The sequence below is a fragment of the Oncorhynchus keta genome, chromosome 37 (assembly GCF_023373465.1).
Source record: "Oncorhynchus keta strain PuntledgeMale-10-30-2019 chromosome 37, Oket_V2, whole genome shotgun sequence".
Lineage (NCBI taxonomy): Eukaryota > Metazoa > Chordata > Actinopteri > Salmoniformes > Salmonidae > Oncorhynchus > Oncorhynchus keta.
In genome coordinates, this window is record NC_068457.1 from 19982613 (window position 1) to 20004268 (window position 21656).

General features: G+C 46.6%; 1 protein-coding gene across 4 annotated transcripts in view; it reads left to right on the forward strand.

The window, feature by feature from the left end:
• The first annotated feature begins 529 nt into the window (after nucleotides 1-529).
• The window catches only part of LOC118376763 (rho guanine nucleotide exchange factor 7-like), a 56930-nt gene continuing 35803 nt past the window's right edge, over nucleotides 530-21656 (forward strand). Inside the window, exons 1-9 of one of the 4 annotated variants that reach the window (XM_052499510.1) lie at nucleotides 530-1000; nucleotides 6692-6775; nucleotides 9940-10024; nucleotides 10961-11094; nucleotides 11309-11510; nucleotides 13121-13209; nucleotides 16852-16946; nucleotides 17115-17210; nucleotides 17516-17638. In XM_052499510.1, coding sequence (XP_052355470.1) covers nucleotides 836-1000; nucleotides 6692-6775; nucleotides 9940-10024; nucleotides 10961-11094; nucleotides 11309-11510; nucleotides 13121-13209; nucleotides 16852-16946; nucleotides 17115-17210; nucleotides 17516-17638 — 1073 coding nt within the window. In that variant the 5' untranslated portion in view covers nucleotides 530-835. Of the gene's footprint in view, nucleotides 1001-6452; nucleotides 6776-9939; nucleotides 10025-10960; nucleotides 11095-11308; nucleotides 11511-13120; nucleotides 13210-16851; nucleotides 16947-17114; nucleotides 17211-17515; nucleotides 17639-21656 lie in introns of those variants that run through there. The other 3 variants (XM_052499508.1, XM_052499507.1, XM_052499509.1) reach the window with 3 other exon arrangements.

The window sequence follows — 21656 nt, forward strand, 5'->3', positions numbered from 1 at the left end:
AATGGGTGGATGGCTGTATTTTAGTACCCTGTTAAGTTGTTTTTCTTTGTTAATGCAAATCTATACATTTATAGTGCACAGCAAATGTAGATTGTGTTGTACAAATGGCAATAATAGCTATTTGAATAGAAATAATAATGTTATCACCTTCAAGGTAATGGGGATTTTATATTCTGCAGACAGGGGGCGCTACAGTTCATTCTAACGTGGGATTCGATAGTTCTATAAATTCAATATTGTAGTCCTTGTAATAAACGGTGTTTTACGCAAATATTTATATTTCTACACATTAACACACAGTTTAATACCGATTGAATAAGTAAATAAAATAATTTGAGCGTTAAAATGCAGTAGCCCACTGAAATCTAATATCATGGATTGTATTATAAGAAGCTATTATTACAGCAATTTTTAATAGTTGATGTAGACCCAGAAACCTCATGCAAACTTATGCAAATAATTACGATTAAAATATTAAACCGCCAACAGGGGGACAGTCTCTAAAAGCAGTTATAGTTTTACATCTTTGTGATGTCATTCTCTGTTGGAGCATTTCGCGGCAGCAGGCGACACAGGTTGGGGGAATAACGAGAGAGAGGGGGGCAGTGGACAGTTTACCAGGCGTAAAAGACTGGGAAACGAAGCCAATAGACTAGCTACAATTTTAAAAGAAGAAAGCAGCTGTCCGTCAACCTCTCCAAAAACGCAGTCATGTTATCTTTATCCATTAGGATATGTTTTTATTCGGAATAGGCGATTATTCTCCAATCACATTGTTCTCTTCTCCCAAAACATCCCAGGATAGGATAGAGTGGATGTTATTGTCATAATAACCATGAATTCGGCGGAACAGACGGTAACGTGGCTGATAACGTTGGGGGTCTTGGAGTCACCGAAAAAGACAATTTCTGACCCTGAAGGATTCCTGCAGTCTTCTCTCAAAGATGGGGTTGTCCTGTGCAAGCTGGTGGAGCGATTGCGCCCTGGTTCTGTTGAGAAAGTAAGGTCATATCTTATTGCCTGGATGTCCCACCTCTGCCTTAGACAACTATTATATGGAACTTGAATAATTAAACATTGGTATTAGTGTGTCTTTGTTGTTGTAGATCTCAAACCGATCCTAGTTTAGATCATTAACAGAGGGGTTATTGTACGGAGTAGAGTGGAATTTCCGGACAGATGTCCGTGTGTCTCACTTCAGCATTAGTTTGATTGACAATGAGATACCTATTCCCAATATAACCTATTAAGTGAGCAATAACGCAATTGTATTCACATTGGCTACACATGGCATTAAAGTCCCATGTTTTTTTCTAGATTGAAAACACGCTTTTTAAAAAAGAAAACATGTTTGTTTATCGGAGTAAGTATGGACATTTGGCCACTGCGTTCATTTTTATTCCACCAACAAAATGTTGCTATAATAAACGGGTGTTCTTGGTTCGGATCAACTGCTATAATGGGGTACACAACAAATAGATTCACATGAGTGGTCCGCCATTGACTGCAATTTCAATTTCACTCAGAAGAAGCCCCCTCCCTCTCTTTTAAAGGAACAGTGTTGTTTTAACATTATTTAGCCATCAGAGTAGACCACTCACATAGGCTTACATTGTAACATTGGGAAACGCATTAGCCTACTGATGGGACTCCCAATTATTCAGTGAAACACTCATTTAAGGGTTATGGAAACACCATTGTATTAGGGACAGTTTTTTATTTAACTAGTCAAGAACAAATTCTTATTTACAATGACGGCCTACCCCGGCCAAACCCTAACGACGCTGGGCCAATTGTGCGCCGCCCTATGGGACTCCCAATCACGGTCGGGTGTGATACAGCCAGGGTCTATTGTGATGCCTCAGGCACTGAGATGCAGTGCTTTAGTCTCGGGAGACCCTATGGGCTTGACTTTTATGCATTCTTGTTGTTGTTGTAAAACATTTCAAAATATACAATATCGAAACCTGAGTATATAAAGGAGTACCTCTCTTATCATCACCCAGTGCCTGGGCTTACCTCCGCTGTACCCGCACCCCACCATACCCCTGTCTGCGCATGAATGCCCTGAATATATTCTACCATGCCCAGAAATCTGCTCCTTTTATTCTTTGTCCCCAACGCTCTAGGCGATCAGTTTTGATAGCCTTTAGCCGCACCCTCATACTACTCCTCCTCTGTTCCGCAGGTGATGTGGAGGTAAACCCAGGCCCTGCATGTCCCCAGGCACCCTCATTTGTTGACTTCTGTGATCGAAAAAGCCTTGGTTTCATGCATGTCAACATCAGAAGCCTCCTCCCTAAGTTTGTTTTACTCACTGCTTTAGCACACTCTGCTAACCCTGATGTCCTTGCCGTGTCTGAATCCTGGCTCAGGAAGGCCACCAAAAATTCTGAGATTTCCATACCCAACTATAACATTTTCCATCAAGATAGAACTGCCAAAGGGGGAGGAGTTGCAGTCTACTGCAGAGATAGCCTGCAAAGTAATGTCATACTTTCCAGGTCCATACCCAAACAGTTCGAACTACTCATTTTAAAAATTACTCTCTCCAGAAATAAGTCTCTCACTGTTGCCGCCTGCTACGACCCCCCTCAGCTCCCAGCTGTGCCCTGGACACCATTTGTGAATTGATCGCCCCCCATCTAGCTTCAGAGTTTGTTCTGTTAGGTGGCCTAAACTGGGATATGCTTAACACCCCGGCAGTCCTACAATCTAAGCTAGATGCCCTCAATCTCACACAAATCATCAAGGAACCCACCAGGTACAACCCTAAATCTGTAAACAAGGGCACCCTCATAGATGTCATCCTAACCAACTGGCCCTCCAAATACACCTCCACTGTCTTCAAACAGGATCTCAGCGATCACTGCCTCATTGCCTGTATCCGCTACGGATCCGCAGTCAAACGACCACCCCTCATCACTGTCAAACGCTCCCTGAAACACTTCTGCGAGCAGGCCTTTCCAATCGACCTGGCCCGGGTATCCTGGAAGGATATTGACCTCATCCCGTCAGTTGAGGATGCCTGGTCATTCTTTAAAAGTAACTTCCTCACCATTTTAGATAAGCATGCTCCGTTCAAAAAATGCTGAACTAAGAACAGATATAGCCCTTGGTTCACTCCAGACCTGACTGCCCTCGACCAGCACAAAAACATCCTGTGGCGGACTGCAATAGCATCGAATAGTCCCCGCGATATGCAACTGTTCAGGGAAGTCAGGAACCAATACACGCAGTCAGTCAGGAAAGCAAAGGCCAGCTTCTTCAGGCAGAAATTTGCATCCTGTAGCTCTAACTCCAAAAAGTTCTGGGACACTGTAAAGTCCATGGAGAACAAGAGCACCTCCTCCCAGCTGCCCACTGCACTGAGGCTATGTAACACGGTCACCACCGATAAATCCATGATTATCGAAAACTTCAACAAGCATTTCTCAACGGCTGGCCATGCCTTCCTCCTGGCTACTCCAACCTCGGCCAACAGCTCCGCTCCCCCCGCAGCTACTCGCCCAAGCCTCTCCAGGTTCTCCTTTACCCAAATCTAGATAGCTGATGTTCTGAAAGAGCTGCAAAACCTGGGCCTGTACAAATCAGCTGGGCTTGACAATCTGGACCCTCTATTTCTGAAACTATCCGCCGCCATTGTCCCAACCCCTATTACCAGCCTGTTCAACCTCTCTTTCATATCGTCTGAGATCCCCAAGGATTGGAAAGCTGCCGCAGTCATCCCCCTCTTCAAAGGAGGAGACACCCTGGACCCAAACTGTTACAGACCTATATATATCCTGCCCTGCCTATCTAAGGTCTTCGAAAGCCAAGTCAACAAACAGGTCACTGACCATCTCGAATCCTACCGTACCTTCTTCGCTGTGCAATCTGGTTTCCGAGCCGGTCACGGGTGCACCTCAGCCACGCTCAAGGTACTAAACGATATCATAACTGCCATCGACAGTACTGTGCAGCCGTCTTCATCGACCTTGCCAAGGCTTTCGACTCTGTCAATCACCATATTCTTATCGGCAGACTCAGTAGCCTCGGTTTTGCTAATGACTGCCTTGCCTGGTTCACCAACTACTTTGCAGACAGAGTTCAGTGTGTCAAATCGGAGGGCATGCTGTCCGGTCCTCTGGCAGTCTCTATGGGGGTGCCACAGGGTTCAATTCTTGGGCCGACTCTTTTTTCTGTATATATCAATGATGTTGCTCTTGCTGCGGGTGATTCCCTGATCCACCTCTACGCAGACGACACCATTCTGTATACTTCCGGCCCGTCCTTGGACACTGTGCTATCTAACCTATCTAAGCTTCAATGCCATACAACACTCCTTCCGTGGCCTCCAACTGCTCTTAAACGCTAGTAAAACCAAATGCATGCTTTTCAACCGTTCGCTGCCTGCGCCCGCACGCCCGACTAGCATCACCACCCTGGATGGTTCCGACCTAGAATATGTGGACATCTATAAGTACCTAGGTGTCTGGCTAACTGTAAACTCTCCTTCCAGACTCATATCAAACATCTCCAATCTAAAATCAAATCTAGAGTCGGCTTTCTATTCCGCAACAAAGCCTCCTTCACTCACACCGCCTTACTTACCCTAGTAAAACTGACTATCCTACCGATCCTCGACTTAGGCGATGTCGTCTACAAATAGCTTCCAATATTCTACTCAGCAAACTGGATGCAGTTTATCACAGTGCCATCCGTTTTGTTACTAAAGCACCTTATACCACCCACCACTGCGACCTGTATGCTCTAGTCGGCTGGCCCTCGCTACATATTAGTCGCCAGACCCACTGGCTCCAGGTCATCTACAAGTCCATGCTAGGTAAAGCTCCGCCTTATCTCAGTTCACTGGTCACGATGGCAACACCCACCCGTAGCACGCGCTCCAGCAGGTGTATCTCACTGATCATCCCTAAAGCCAACACCTCATTTGGCCGCCTTTCGTTCCAGTTCTCTGCTGCCTGTGACTGGAACGAATTGCAAAAATCTCTGAAGTTGGAGACTTTTATCTCCCTCCCCAACTTCAAACATCTGCTATCTGAGCAGCTAACCGATCGCTGCAGCTGTACATAGTCTATCGGTAAATAGCCCACCCAATTTTACCTACCTCATCCCCATACGGTTTATATTTATTTACTTTTCTGCTCTTTTGCACACCAATATCTCTACCTGTACATGACCATCTGATCATTTATCACTCCAGTGTTAATCTGCAAAATTGTAATTATTCGCCTACCTCCTCATGCCTTTTGCACACAATGTATATAGACTCTTTCTTTTCTACTGTGTTATTGACTTGTTAATTGTTTACTCCATGTGTAACTCTGTGTTGTCTGTTCACACTGCTATGCTTTATCTTGGCCAGGTCGCAGTTGCAAATGAGAACTTGTTCTCAACTAGCCTACCTGGTTAAATAAAGGTGTTCTCAACTAGCCTACCTGGTTAAATAAAAGTGAAATAAAAATAAAAAGGAAACAAACAACAGTCAGGGAGATAGACAATACATCGAGACAGTGGTGGGAAAGGTACCCCATTTTCATACTTGAGTAAAAGTAAAGTTACATTAATAGAAAATTACTCAGTTTAAAGTGAAAGTCACCCAGTAAAATACAACTTGAGTAAAAGTTAAAGTATTTGGTTTTAAATATACTTAATTATCAAAAGTAAATGTAATTGCTAAAATATACATAAGTATCAAAATTAAAAGTATAAATGATTTCAAATTCCTTATATTAAGCAAACAAGACAGCACAATTTCTTATGATTTTTTACAGATAGCCAGGGGCACACTCCAACACTCATTCATAATTTACAAACTAAGCATGTGTGTTTAGTGAGTCCGCCAGATCAGAGGCAGTAGGGATGACCACGGATGTTCTCTTGATAAATTTGTGAATTGGACCAGTTTCCTGTCCTGCTAAGCATTCAAAATGTAACTAGTACTTTTGGGTGTCAGGGAAAATGAATGGAGTAAAAAAGTAACTTATTTTCTTTAGGAATATAGAGGGGTAAAATTAAAAGTTGTCCAAAATATATATAGTAAAGTGCAGATACCCCCAAACATGACTTAAGTACTTTACACCACTGTATAAAGACTAATTAGTTACAAACATTAAACGTTTTGATAGCTATTTTGTCATGAGAAGAAGAAACCGTGTTTTTGTTGCCTTGACATTTTAACCGAGGGGGTAAAAAACGTAATTTCTGTCACACACCCACAGAGCAAGAATGCACCTGCCCTTGTGCACTTGCAATTTATGCACAATTGGGAAAAGTTAACAACATAACTACAACAACAACAACAGGGTCGAGGTCTTCTAAATAATAGCCAATTGACGATAGGCCTAAAAAGGAGAGCAATTGTTAGGTTATTAAAGGTTATGAAGCATGTGCTTGCCACTACTGATATAGTCGCGGAGGGTTCTGTTTGCACAGGTAGGCACCAAAAGGTGTAGCCGCAGGGTTCTGGTTTTCACCGTGGAATATGCATACCACGTCATTTCCTCTCCTACTAATCCGATTTCTCGATGGGAGATTGAGAGGTCTTTTAGAAACACCGATTGGAGATTTTAGTTTCACACTGACATCGTGGATCTGTACCGTCTTTTGCAAAACCGAGAACGAAACAGGTTACCTACGTACGGCTCGGGGATTTACTTCATTAAACATTGAACTCCCTTTCACACAGATCTTCCAAGAACCAAGGAATGATAGTGAGTTCCAGAGCAATATAAAGGAGTTTCTGAAAGGCTGCGGTTCCTTCCGAGTGGAGGTGAGTCATTTAACCTGCTTGCTGCTCTGTAACTTTGTTGTAAATATCGACAATACAACGCGCACTCAACATGACTGAAAACACTGTATCAACATTTAATTTGATCAACACGTGAGCCTGCCCCATGGGGCGTTAGCACAGCCCAGTTGTACTAGCCTACAAGCAGAAATACTACAGTTGTCGCCCTTTGGATACTAGTCTGGGTTTTAATTTGTATTTCTAACATAGTGTAACAACATTCCGAACGAATACTACCCTACGCAATGTGTAGTGTTAGGGTAGAATGATTTGGTCACCATGATTTGGCCGTTTAACTGAGAAGTTTACCATTTTACAACTTGATGTTAGATGGTTCCTCATCCTGAAAATAATCTATGGGCAGGGAGAAACTGCAATCCGTGCTTCAGTTCTTTACACAGCCATTACAAACTTCAACTCACATTAGCCACTGTTAGCTAAAAAGCAATGGAAGCGATGGGGGCAACCAACTCCATATTTGGTTTGATGTTACTTAAAGGCGATTTGGCCATAACAATCTAATAAAAACATGCTCACTAATTAGCTGAATTTTGTAATGGCCGTGTAAAGAACTGAACCATGGATTCTAGTTTTTTCCTGGTCTATAGACTATTTTCAGGGTGAGGAACCATCTAACATCAAGTTGTAAATGCTTGATCTTGCCCTTTAATTCAACAACAACATTGTTATTCTGCATATTGAGCTGTCCTGGTCAATATGCAGAACAAGGGAATTTAACTGTGGGCACATCTGCTGTCATGAGTAGCCAAGGCCGAGAGCCATATTTCAGTCAGTCAATACCATGAACCCTATTTCAACATTACGAAACACTTTCAAATTCTACTGTGTGAAACCTCAGTTGTTGGAATTCTGTTTTAAAGCACAGATAGCTGTACAGTATTCCAAGAGATGCCATCACACAATTTTCTATTTGTCATGGAAACAAGACTTGCCTCAAACCTCTGAGAGATTGTGTGATATGGCAGATACCAGGTAAACAAAGGTGTGATTTGAACAGCCTCCTGATTTTAAAATCCGTCTGGGAACGTAGACAGTCCACTTCTCCCGAAAAATATACATTTTTACACCTTGTAGTAAAGTACTTGCCTTACCATGGCCTAGTTCTTGTGAATGCCTTGTCTCATCTCGACCCTGTTACTGACTGCTTCAAGACCAGGCCTTATGGAAAGACCGCTCTGTTCCAGTGTTCACACGATACCACTGAGAATGAAGCAGTATATTGGCATGCATCCAAGTGCTATGCTAGTGTGGATATTGGCCTGTGACTCATACCTACCAGGAGTGAGAGCTGCTGGACAGTTATATCTCATGGCTGCTCACTGCAGTGTTGAGGCTGGGCTGCAGCAATAGTAACTAGCATGGCCTTTAGCACCCGACTCAGGTCTGTCTCTGTCTGGTCCTGTCTGTCTGTCTGGTCCTGTTGTCAGTCATGCCTAACTGAATCAATACAGTTTATGCAAGAGGTGGTGCTGGGGGGTTCATGAGAATGTCAACCCAACCAATGGATTTTCCAACAAGGTCGATTAGGTCGCAAGGCTAAATTCCAAAGTGACCAGACATGGACATACACTGTAGTGTGAAGGAGCAATAAGCTGTCATGATGGCCATGGTAGATTATTGTCCCAAAACAACCCCTACCTTATATACATTCATTCCTAATAGATCTCTTCACTCTAGAGACCACATTGAGTCCATCCACAATATTTCTTAATACATCCATGTAGTTCTCCGTCAGATCAAGAAGAGGTCATACAGAAGTATGTGTATAGGATTAGGGAGTAAGGGGTGGTTAGGACGGGGTTAGGGGTGTGTGTGTGTGTTGGTTAGAGAACATGATGAGGCAGAGATTAGAGATGGCTCAGACTGATGATAATCCCCCAGACTGGCCCTGGGTGGTTAAATGGTAGGAGTGGGGGGGTGTGTGTGTCCAGACTAAGGGGGCAGGGGTAGGACTGTGTGGGTGCTCAGCTGTAAGTGTGCCACAGTGAGTTCTGGACCAGACAGGGTGAAAACTGCCCTTAGAGCAGAAGCAGCATTTAGGGCTGAGGAAACCAATGACACTGTTGAATTACCACTCAGCTATGAAAATGACCTAATACTCTGACCGGGAAGTAGACCTCGTAGAGCTACTACACTTACTGCCATGCCAAATGGTGCTGAACACAATAGAATAGCAGTAAGTAAGTAAACTGGGGTGTTGGCCTGGTTGTGCAACAGAGTTAGTACATCTCCTGCTGTGGCCCAGTCACCTGGTACACTTAGTCACCTTAGGAAGCCTGACGAAATCCTGTGTTTGTACTACAGAATTAGGTAGTAATCTGATAAATACGGTCACACCATATCCTGCCAGGCCAGGGCACTCTTAGTGTTTCATGTTGGCTGTGTCTATCTAATAGTCATTTAATGAACTCTGACAACATATAGTTTAAAGAGACACCCAGGCCAAATGAGACATACAACTTGAAGGAATACAATGAATAGGGTGAGATGTTTGCTGCCAGACTTAGGTGTTGGCACTCCTGTCCTAAATGTCAAGTTCAAATATTAAACGCCCAACATTGCAGGTAGCAATTATTTAGTGAATAATACAGCATGAAGTGTCCTGAGTGTATTAGTGGTTGATCCCCAGTTAGACAGAGGGTGGATCTCAACATGACACTCACATTCCTGACCTGTCTGGACTGAGAACAAAGAGGGAGAGCAGGATGTCCTTAGCCCTGTGGCTTCCTTCCTGTGGTTGTCTGTGTGTCTGTGGTACGATGCACTGCGCTGTCTATATCCCAGCGTCTGTACACAGTCTCGGTAATGCTTGGGTAGATTATGGCTGAGTTCTGCTGCCAGTGTCAATCGGTAGTTGTTTTAACTCTGTGATATTCTCCAGGCCTCAACTAGGCCTCCTTACTGTGAGTAATATCTTTACTGACATTACTCAAATCACTGTACTATGGGAGTGTCTGGAAGTTCCGGTGTCAGGTTGTCATCACCAGAACCAGAGGAAATATGACAAGACCTTTACCCCGTTGCAATGTTATGAAACAGTTGTTTGTTTTCAGTCAGTTATATAGATAGCTTTTCAATACTTGTTTAAAATAAATCTAAAGGATATCTCTCCCTCCTCTTCTCAGCCATTTGAGGTCAATGACCTCCTCCAGGGACTGAACTTCACCAAGGTGCTCAACTCTCTGGTGGCACTGGCCAAAGCCACCGAGGGTAAGTGGACGAAGACAGAAGTGTGTCTGGGGTGATTCATGGAAAGTTTCCTGTTTTCTATGCAAATCCATACCTGTGAAGTCCCAGATGTAACCTCTAGTCTCTATCAGAGTGGGCGTTGTGTGTTATTAGGCCTGTGTGTGTGTGTGTCTGTGTAGAATGATGGGTGCACGTTGCAGCATGTTGTGTTCTTCACTCACATTAATGTGTGTTGAACCTAAAGTAGCAGGCGTAAAATAAACTGCTGAAACTAGATCCCCCACATTCTGTCGGGGAGGTTCTCTTCTGCGCTCTTCAACCAATCCAGTAAATGTGGGGGAGGAGTTAAGATGGAGTGACGCCTTGTTAACGTCGAAAGTGGAAGTCACGTCACAGGCTCTCTTCCCATTTCCCCTGATAACCGGATCATCCAGTTGTTGACGGCCCCGCCGAGGCTGTGTGTGTCCTCATCCCTCTCTCTCTCCTCCACAGACATAGGAGTGGGCAGTGACTCTGTGTGTGTCCTCATCCCTCTCTCTCTCCTCCACAGACATAGGAGTGGGCAGTGACTCTGTGTGTGTCCTCATCCCTCTCTCTCTCCTCCAGACATAGGAGTGGGCAGTGACTCTGTGTGTGTCCTCATCCCTCTCTCTCTCCTCCACAGACATAGGAGTGGGCAGTGACTCTGTGTGTGTCCTCATCCCCTCTCTCTCTCCTCCACAGACATAGGAGTGGGCAGTGACTCTGTGTGTGTCCTCATCCCTCTCTCTCTCTCCTCCACAGACATAGGAGTGGGCAGTGACTCTGTGTGTGTCCTCATCCCTCTCTCTCTCCTCCACAGACATAGGAGTGGGCAGTGACTCTGTGTGTGTCCTCATCCCTCTCTCTCTCCTCCACAGACATAGGAGTGGGCAGTGACTCTGTGTGTGTCCTCATCCCTCTCTCTCTCCTCCACAGACATAGGAGTGGGCAGTGACTCTGTGTGTGCGCATCACTCATCCTCGTTACGGATCAAGTCGTTTGACTCTCTGAACACTCAGTCTCCCCGCGGACGCTCCTCCAAACTCCTCCACAACCAGTACCGCAGCCTGGTGAGTCACCCAACCACATAGAACCCAACAGGACTAGAATGAACCATTTGAGGTGGTTCTCACCTGCAGCTTGGGGTTGTTTTCTGTCTCCATTTGTTTTAGCTCCATCCTTACTTAATCAATCTTTTTTATTTTCTTTTTTTCTCTCTCAATTTCTCTTCTCTCCTGCTCCTCTGTTCCCTTCGTCCGTCGCTCCCTCTTTCCTCCCCACTAGGACATGTCGGAGAGCGGTGGGCAGCGGGTACTGGTGAGGGCCAAGTTCACCTTCCAGCAGACCAATGAAGACGAGCTGTCCTTCAACAAGGGTGACATGATCAGTGTGTCGCGCCAGGAAGACGGAGGCTGGTGGGAGGGCTCGTTCAACGGCAACAAGGGCTGGTTCCCTAGCAACTATGTCAAGGAGGTCAAAGGCAGCGGTGGGTGTCAGTGATTGGGCGGCTTGGATTGAATATTAAGTAGGGATCATAGTTTGTATTGGCGAGTATAAACATTAGGCGTATGCATCTCTATAACAACTTTATAATCATCTATAGCGGCTCTATTACAACGGTATAACTCTCAGATAAATATCTCCTGTGTTGATGATATCTGATAGTTGTCCCCCCTATAGCTGACTGTACCTCTGAATCACGCAGCTGAACCAGGCTGTTGATAGCTGGTGTGATTTACACACTGTATTTAATGTGTGTCTCTAGGGAATATCCTCTGCTGTTTTTAATGGCTATACATCAAATACCCATTTCATGCAGTCAGCATTTCCCCCGGCTGCTAGAGCTGTAATAACACAATTTATTTATTTTACCAGGTAAGCTGACTGAGAACTCATACGTAATCACAGCAATATATGGTGGTATGCTGCTGGCCAAAGAGAATGATCATGAAGAGAATAATTTAAAACTGCAATATGTAACTTTTTGGGTGTCCAAACCAAATTCACATAGAAATGTTATTTATTGATCAGTCATTCTCACTGAAATCAAGTCTAAGTGCGAGATATGTTCTATGTGCGCTATTTCCATGCTTCCTGTTCTTAAGTTTATTTTTTGCGTCTTCTACTTTAGTTTTTGTACACCAGCTTCAAAGAGCCGAAAATACAATATTGATTCTCTACCCTCTACCCTGCTGAAATTAGGAGAATTATTAGAATTTGAGAAACTAGGAAATAGCGGTGAAATTTATTCGTAGTGCATCTTTTAAAAGCGGAATTACAGAGTGAAGGAACGTGTTGCCAATACTAAGCTCACCAAGACATGGTTCTACACCAGCTTATTCAATGGACTGCAATGTGCAAATCATTACACATAGAAATGTAATGCAGAGTAGAGCTGTGAGTTTGTTCTATACACTATATTTCTATCTGCAGCACTAAGTGTTCTACCAGATCATATACAGAAATGTGTAGTAGATGTATAAACTCTTTGTGCACAGCTGTTGTGCACAGTGATTGCACTATTAATGTAGCTATTGTGCATTATAACAGAGAGGAAGGAAACTTTGTGGTTAAACAAAGACAGGACATTCCTTATCTTAGCCTGTGGGTGGGACCCCAAACACAACCAAACAGTTCCCAGTGCTTCCCTCTGTTGGCCTACTACCTACCTACACATGATGAACTATGTATCAAACTAATTGGCATTTCTCTATAAGCTCACGGTGGTAACCCACTCCCTTTCTGTTTCCAATCAGTCACACGTGAACATGCCCTCCGTCTCTGGCTGCAGAGAGCGACAGAGCGAGCCACAGTTTTTGTTCCTTTGCTGTGTGTCATGTTGTTCTCTCTCCATTCTGTATGCTATCTCTGCCCCAAGGGTTAGCTACTAAAACACAGCAACATGAATGTGTCCCCATTTCTCTGTAGAAGAAAGCCTCTGGTCTGGTCGTTAGCTAACTGAAACCAGCCTCTTTCCCTGCCGGATAACATTGCTTTAAACTCTATTCTAAAATGAATGACTTAATGTTTCTGTCCTACTTCTACTCTACACTTTCTTCTCCTCTCTCTCTCTCTTCCTCTCTCTCTACTACACAGACAACCCAGTGTCTCCTAAGTCTGGCACCCTCAAAAACCCTGTGAAAGGCTTTGACACACCAGCTGTCAGCAAGACCTACTATAACCTGGTGAGAACCTACACAACCTACTGCACTGAGATCTGAAATACCACCAGGGTTTTAGAATTGAGGCTTTTGCCTGCCGTGTGTTCGTGTGCAGTAATGTAGGTTGTTTCTTCCGTCTGACTGGCTGCTGGGCCAGCTGTGCCTCAAGGCCCTGTGACTGGCTGCTCCGTTTCTATCTAGTGGTAGCACACTGTCACTATGGTGTGTGTGTGTGTTGGTGTCTGGGTCAGTGATAGTTCACAGGGACTGTCCTGTTGCCGTGACGGGTGATGGGACCACATTGCAAAGCATCCTGGAGGCCCACTGTTTATTTTGGTGCTGAGAGAAGAGAAGCAGAGGGAGGGAGATATCAACTATTCAAGACACAGAAGAGGACTAGTCAAGACTCGGAGGACTAGTCAAGAGTCAGGACTAGTCTGAGGAGAGTATATGTATTGTCCCAATGAACAACAATACGTTAAGATCCACATGGAGCAATCTGATACAATTCAATACATTATGATTTGGGGAAAGAAGTGGATAGTTCAGTACTAGTCTTTATGAAGACTTGAAGGTAACCTCATCACAGTGTTAAGTTATCTTGTGTTACAAGATCCAAATGAGTTTGAGAGTTGAAATATGAGCCCTACAACATCGGGAGTTAAGTTACCTGGCTGTCCGCCATTATTGGATGTTAGATGGGTTAAAGCCAACTTAAACCCTCCCATCTCTGCATCCTTCATAAAGCCTGCTCTGAACCTAGCCAGTAATGACGGCTCACCTCTCACAGTTCTGGGCGACTTTAACCTCCCCACGTCTACCTTTGACTCATTCCTCTCTGCCTCCTTCTTTCCACTCCTCTCCTCTTTTGACCTCACCCTCTCACCTTCCCCCCCTACTCACAAGGCAGGCAATACGCTTGACCTCATCTTTACTAGATGCTGTTCTTCCACTAACCTCATTGCAACTCCCCTCCAAGTCTCCGACCACTACCTTGTATCCTTTTCCCTCTCGCTCTCATCCAACACTTCCCACACTGCCCCTACTCGGATGGTATCGCGCCGTCCCAACCTTCGCTCTCTCTCCCCCGCTACTCTCTCCTCTTCCATCCTATCTTCTCTTCCCTCTGCTCAAACTTTCTCCAACCTATCTCCTGATTCTGCCTCCTCAACCCTCCTCTCCTCCCTTACTGCATCCTTTGACTCCCTATGTCCCCTATCCTCCAGGCCGGCTCGGTCCTCCCCTCCCGCTCCGTGGCTCGACGACTCATTGCGAGCTCACAGAACAGGGCTCCGGGCAGCCGAGCGGAAATGGAGGAAAACTCGCCTCCCTGCGGACCTGGCATCCTTTCACTCCCTCCTCTCTACATTTTCCTCCTCTGTCTCTGCTGCTAAAGCCACTTTCTACCACTCTAAATTCCAAGCATCTGCCTCTAACCCTAGGAAGCTCTTTGCCACCTTCTCCTCCCTCCTGAATCCTCCCCCCTCCCTCCTCCCTCTCTGCAGATGACTTCGTCAACCATTTTGAAAAGAAGGTCGATGACATCCGATCCTCGTTTGCTAAGTCAAACGACACTGCTGGTTCTGCCCACACTGCCCTACCCTATGCTCTGACCTCTTTCTCCCCTCTCTCTCCAGATGAAATCTCGCGTCTTGTGACGGCCGGCCGCCCAACAACCTGCCCGCTTGACCCTATCCCCTCCTCTCTTCTCCAGACCATTTCCGGAGACCTTCTCCCTTACCTCACCTCGCTCATCAACTCATCCCTGACCGCTGGCTACGTCCCTCCCGTCTTCAAGAGAGCGAGAGTTGCACCCCTTCTGAAAAAACCTACACTCGATCCCTCCGATGTCAACAACTACAGACCAGTATCCCTTCTCTCTTTTCTCTCCAAAACTCTTGAGCGTGCCGTCCTTGGCCAGCTCTACCGCTATCTCTCTCAGAATGACCTTCTTGATCCAAATCAGTCAGGTTTCAAGACTAGTCATTCAACTGAGACTGCTCTTCTCTGTATCACGGAGGCGCTCCGCACTGCTAAAGCTAACTCTCTCTCCTCTGCTCTCATCCTTCTAGACCTATCGGCTGCCTTCGATACTGTGAACCATCAGATCCTCCTCTCCACCCTCTCCGAGTTGGGCATCTCCGGCGCGGCCCACGCTTGGATTGCGTCCTACCTGACAGGTCGCTCCTACCAGGTGGCGTGGCGAGAATCTGTCTCCTCACCACGCGCTCTCACCACTGGTGTCCCCAGGGCTCTGTTCTAGGCCCTCTCTTATTCTCGCTATACACCAAGTCACTTGGCTCTGTCATAACCTCACATGGTCTCTCCTATCATTGCTATGCAGACGACACACAATTAATCTTCTCCTTTCCCCCTTCTGATGACCAGGTGGCGAATCGCATCTCTGCATGTCTGGCAGACATATCAGTGTGGATGACGGATCACCACCTCAAGCTGAACCTCAGCAAGACGGAGCTCCTCTTCCTCCCGGGAAGGACTGCCCGTTCCATGATCTCGCCATCACGGTTGACAACTCCATTGTGTCCTCCTCCCAGAGCGCTAAGAACCTTGGCGTGATCCTGGACAACACCCTGACGTTCTCAACTAACATCAAGGCGGTGTCCCGTTCCTGTAGGTTCATGCTCTACAACATCCGCAGAGTACGACCCTGCCTCACACAGGAAGCGGCGCAGGTCCTAATCCAGGCACTTGTCATCTCCCGTCTTGATTACTGCAACTCGCTGTTGGCTGGGCTCCCTGCCTGTGCCATTAAACCCCTACAACTCATCCAGAACGCCGCAGCCCGTCTGGTGTTCAACCTTCCCAAGTTCTCTCACGTCACCCCGCTCCTCCGCTCTCTCCACTGGCTTCCAGTTGAAGCTCGCATCCGCTACAAGACCATGGTGCTCGCCACGGAGCTGTGAGGGGAACGGCACCTCAGTACCTCCAGGCTCTGATCAGGCCCTACACCCAAACAAGGGCACTGCGTTCATCCACCTCTGGCCTGCTCGCCTCCCTACCACTGAGGAAGTACAGTTCCCGCTCAGCCCAGTCAAAACTGTTCGCTGCTCTGGCCCCCAATGGTGGAACAAACTCCCTCACGACGCCAGGACAGCGGAGTCAATCACCACCTTCCGGAGACACCTGAAACCCCACCTCTTCAAGGAATACCTAGGATAGGGTAAGTAAGGGTAAGTAATCCTTCTCACCCCCCTTCTCACCCCCAACAAGATTTAGATGCAAGTGGCTGTTCCACTGGTTGTCATAAGGTGTATGCACCAATTTGTAAGTCGCTCTGGATAAGAGCGTCTGCTAAATGACTTAAATGTTAAATGTTATGACATGGACTGAAGAGGTCAGTATTTGATGAGAAAAGGATAGCAGTTTATTTCTGTCCTCTGCTTTCTCTGTCTAATGGGCTCCTCATATGAAACTTAAAGACCAAAAAAACAAAGTTCTTCAAAAAATGTGGTGAAGAGGACTGGCTTCAGGAAGCAGAATGAGCGGCCTCCCTGGCCCCATTCTGTCAACGAGGGGGAGGTTAGGAGGAGAGGGGGTGGGTCTCCTCTGTGGGGGTGTCTGAGTTCAGTATCTCTGTCCGCCTGCCTGTCTATCCATCCATCAACATCCTCTCCTAACCCCCCTGTTCTGTCTCTCTCCATCCAGGTGCTGCAGAACATTCTAGAGACCGAGACCGAGTATTCCAAGGAGCTCCAAAGCCTACTGACCTCATACCTGCACTCACTGCAACCCACAGACAAGTGAGTGTGTTTGTGTTCACATGGCTGTGTGTGTATTTGTCAGGGGTGTTGTGTGTGTATTTGTCAGGGGTGTTGTGTGTGAGGGTCTGATTTGAGCATACTATGAACCTTACTGTACCCTAACCATATCACTCCAGCTTTCCCCACACCGTCTCCCTCTGTCTCCAGGTTGAGCAGTGCAGACGTCAGTCACATCCTGGGGAATCTGGAGGACATCTCTACCTTCCAGCTGATGTTGGTTCAGTCCTACGAGGAATGTACCAGGTGAGTCCCCGAACACACACACACACACACACCATATGATCAGTCCAACATTGACCAAATGTATCTCATCAATACATGATGTACCAAATGGGTGTCCGCAAACTTAAAATATGAATCAGCTCTGAAATAGACCACGTCCTGTCTGCCAATAGGATCTAAAGCCACACCTTAAAACCCGCTGTGTGGGAGGGAGCACAATTCCTCATATATATTAGTACATCGACATGATTTTTATACAGGTCACACTGACACCTACTGGTAGACTCTGGTAGTGCTGTGGTGGTGAGCACATTGTGTGTGTGTAGGCTTCCAGAGAGCCAGCAGAGAGTAGGGGGCTTTTTCCTCAACCTGCTGCCCCAGATGAAGGCTCTCTACATGGCCTACTGCTCCAACCACCCCTCTGCTGTCAACATCCTCACAGAACACAGGTAAGTGTGTGTGCACGTCGGGTAAATGTGTGTGTGTGCACGCGTGTGTGTATAAGCAAATCCATCGTGTGATTTTATGACACCGGGTTGACTGTCAAAATGATAGCAGACTATTTTCAGTTACAATATCTGCAAAGTATTTTGTGTGTTTCAGTGAGGAGCTGTGTGTTTCAGTGAGGAGCTGGGGGGAGTTTAGTATGTCGCTGTGTGTTTCGATGAGGAGCTGGGGGACTTTGTCGCTGTGTGTTTCGGTGAGGAGCTGGGAGAGTTTAGTATGTCGCTGTGTGTTTCAGTGAGGAGCTGGGAGAGTTTAGTATGTCACTGTGTGTTTCAGTGAGGAGCTGTGTGTTTCAGTGAGGAGCTGGGAGAGTTTAGTATGTCACTGTGTGTTTCAGTGAGGAGCTGTGTGTTTCAGTGAGGAGCTGGGGGAGTTTAGTATGTCACTGTGTGTTTCAGTGAGGAGCTGTGTGTTACAGTGAGGAGCTGGGAGAGTTTAGTATGTCACTGTGTGTTTCAGTGAGGAGCTGTGTGTTACAGTGAGGAGCTGGGAGAGTTTAGTATGTCGCTGTGTGTTTCAGTGAGGAGCTGGGAGAGTTTAGTATGTCACTGTGTGTTTCAGTGAGGAGCTGGGGGAGTTTAGTATGTCACTGTGTGTTTCAGTGAGGAGCTGTGTGTTACAGTGAGGAGCTGGGAGAGTTTAGTATGTCACTGTGTGTTTCAGTGAGGAGCTGTGTGTTTCAGTGAGGAGCTGTGTGTTTCAGTGAGGAGCTGTGTGTTTCAGTGAGGAGCTGTGTGTTTCAGTGAGGAGCTGTGTGTTTCAGTGAGGAGCTGGGAGAGTTTAGTATGTCACTGTGTGTTTCAGTGAGGAGCTGTGTGTTTCAGTGAGGAGCTGGGGGAGTTTAGTATGTCACTGTGTGTTTCAGTGAGGAGCTGTGTGTTACAGTGAGGAGCTGGGAGAGTTTAGTATGTCACTGTGTGTTTCAGTGAGGAGCTGTGTGTTACAGTGAGGAGCTGGGAGAGTTTAGTATGTCGCTGTGTGTTTCAGTGAGGAGCTGGGAGAGTTTAGTATGTCACTGTGTGTTTCAGTGAGGAGCTGGGGGAGTTTAGTATGTCACTGTGTGTTTCAGTGAGGAGCTGTGTGTTACAGTGAGGAGCTGGGAGAGTTTAGTATGTCACTGTGTGTTTCAGTGAGGAGCTGTGTGTTTCAGTGAGGAGCTGTGTGTTTCAGTGAGGAGCTGTGTGTTTCAGTGAGGAGCTGTGTGTTTCAGTGAGGAGCTGTGTGTTTCAGTGAGGAGCTGGGGGAGTTTAGTATGTCGCTGTGTGTTACAGTGAGGAGCTGTGTGTTTCAGTGAGGAGCTGTGTGTTTCAGTGAGGAGCTGTGTGTTTCAGTGAGGACCTGTGTGTTTCAGTGAGGACCTGTGTGTTTCAGTGAGGACCTGTGTGTTTCAGTGAGGACCTGTGTGTTTCAGTGAGGAGCTGGGGGAGTTTAGTATGTCTCTGTGTGTTTCAGTGAGGAGCTGTGTGTTTCAGTGAGGAGCTGGGGGAGTTTAGTATGTCGCTGTGTGTTTCAATGAGGAGCTGGGGTACTTTGTCGCTGTGTGTTTCGGTGAGGAGCTGGGAGAGTTTAGTATGTCGCTGTGTGTTTCAGTGAGGAGCTGGGGGAGTTTAGTATGTCACTGTGTGTTTCAGTGAGGAGCTGGGGGCCTTTAGTATGTCGCTGTGTGTTTCAGTGAGGAGCTGGGAGAGTTTAGTATGTCACTGTGTGTTTCAGTGAGGAGCTGTGTGTTTCAGTGAGGAGCTGGGGGAGTTTAGTATGTCGCTGTGTGTTTCAGTGAGGAGCTGTGTGTTTCAGTGAGGAGCTGGGGGAGTTTAGTATGTCACTGTGTGTTTCAGTGAGGAGCTGTGTGTTACAGTGAGGAGCTGGGAGAGTTTAGTATGTCACTGTGTATTTCAGTGAGGAGCTGTGTGTTACAGTGAGGAGCTGGGAGAGTTTAGTATGTCGCTGTGTGTTTCAGTGAGGAGCTGGGAGAGTTTAGTATGTCACTGTGTGTTTCAGTGAGGAGCTGGGGGAGTTTAGTATGTCACTGTGTTTCAGTGAGGAGCTGTGTGTTACAGTGAGGAGCTGGGAGAGTTTAGTATGTCACTGTGTGTTTCAGTGAGGAGCTGTGTGTTTCAGTGAGGAGCTGTGTGTTTCAGTGAGGAGCTGTGTGTTTCAGTGAGGAGCTGTGTGTTTCAGTGAGGAGCTGTGTGTTTCAGTGAGGAGCTGTGTGTTTCAGTGAGGAGCTGTGTGTTTCAGTGAGGAGCTGTGTGTTTCAGTGAGGAGCTGGGGGAGTTTAGTATGTCGCTGTGTGTTACAGTGAGGAGCTGTGTGTTTCAGTGAGGACCTGTCTGTTTCAGTGAGGACCTGTGTGTTTCAGTGAGGACCTGTGTGTTTCAGTGAGGACCTGTGTGTTTCAGTGAGGACCTGTGTGTTTCAGTGAGGACCTGTGTGTTTCAGTGAGGACCTGTGTGTTTCAGTGAGGAGCTGGGGGAGTTTAGTATGTCTCTGTGTGTTTCAGTGAGGAGCTGTGTGTTTCAGTGAGGAGCTGGGGGAGTTTAGTATGTCGCTGTGTGTTTCAATGAGGAGCTGGGGGACTTTGTCGCTGTGTGTTTCGGTGAGGAGCTGGGAGAGTTTAGTATGTCGCTGTGTGTTTCAGTGAGGAGCTGGGGGAGTTTAGTATGTCGCTGTGTGTTTCAGTGAGGAGCTGGGGGCCTTTAGTATGTCGCTGTGTGTTTCAGTGAGGAGCTGGGAGAGTTTAGTATGTCACTGTGTGTTTCAGTGAGGAGCTGTGTGTTTCAGTGAGGAGCTGGGAGAGTTTAGTATGTCGCTGTGTGTTTCGATGAGGAGCTGGGGGAGTTTAGTATGTCGCTGTGTGTTTCAGTGAGGAGCTGGGGGAGTTTAGTATGTCGCTGTGTGTTTCAGTGAGGGACTGGGGGACTTTGTCGCTGTGTGTTACAGTGAGGAGCTGGGAGAGTTTAGTATGTCGCTGTGTGTTTCAGTGAGGAGCTGGGGGAGTTTATGTCACTGTGTGTTTCAGTGAGGAGCTGGGGGCCTTTAGTATGTCGCTGTGTGTTTCAGTGAGGAGCTGGGGGAGTTTATGTCACTGTGTGTTTCAGTGAGGAGCTGGGGGCCTTTAGTATGTCGCTGTGTGTTACAGTGAGGAGCTGTGTGTTACAGTGAGGAGCTGTGTGTTACAGTGAGGAGCTGTGTGTTACAGTGAGGAGCCGGGGGAGTTTAGTATGTCGCTGTGTGTTTCAGTGAGGAGCTGGGGGCCTTTAGTATGTCGCTGTGTGTTTCAGTGAGGAGCTGGGAGAGTTTAGTATGTCACTGTGTGTTTCAGTGAGGAGCTGGGGGCCTTTAGTATGTCGCTGTGTGTTTCAGTGAGGAGCTGGGGGAGTTTAGTATGTCGCTGTGTGTTACAGTGAGGAGCTGTGTGTTACAGTGAGGAGCTGTGTGTTACAGTGAGGAGCTGTGTGTTACAGTGAGGAGCTGGGGGAGTTTAGTATGTCGCTGTGTGTTTCAGTGACGAGCCGGGGGAGTTTAGTATGTCGCTGTGTGTTTCAGTGAGGAGCTGGGGGAGTTTAGTATGTCGCTGTGTGTTACAGTGAGGAGCTGTGTGTTACAGTGAGGAGCTGTGTGTTACAGTGAGGAGCTGTGTGTTACAGTGAGGAGCTGGGGGAGTTTAGTATGTCGCTGTGTGTTTCAGTGACGAGCCGGGGGAGTTTAGTATGTCGCTGTGTGTTTCAGTGAGGAGCTGGGGCGTTTAGTATGTCGCTGTGTGTTTCAGTGAGGAGCTGTGTGTTTCAGTGAGGAGCTGGGGGCGTTTAGTATGTCGCTGTGTGTTTCAGTGAGGAGCTGGGAGAGTTTAGTATGTCACTGTGTGTTTCAGTGAGGAGCTGTGTGTTTCAGTGAGGAGCTGGGGGAGTTTAGTATGTCGCTGTGTGTTTCAGTGAGGAGCTGTGTGTTTCAGTGAGGAGC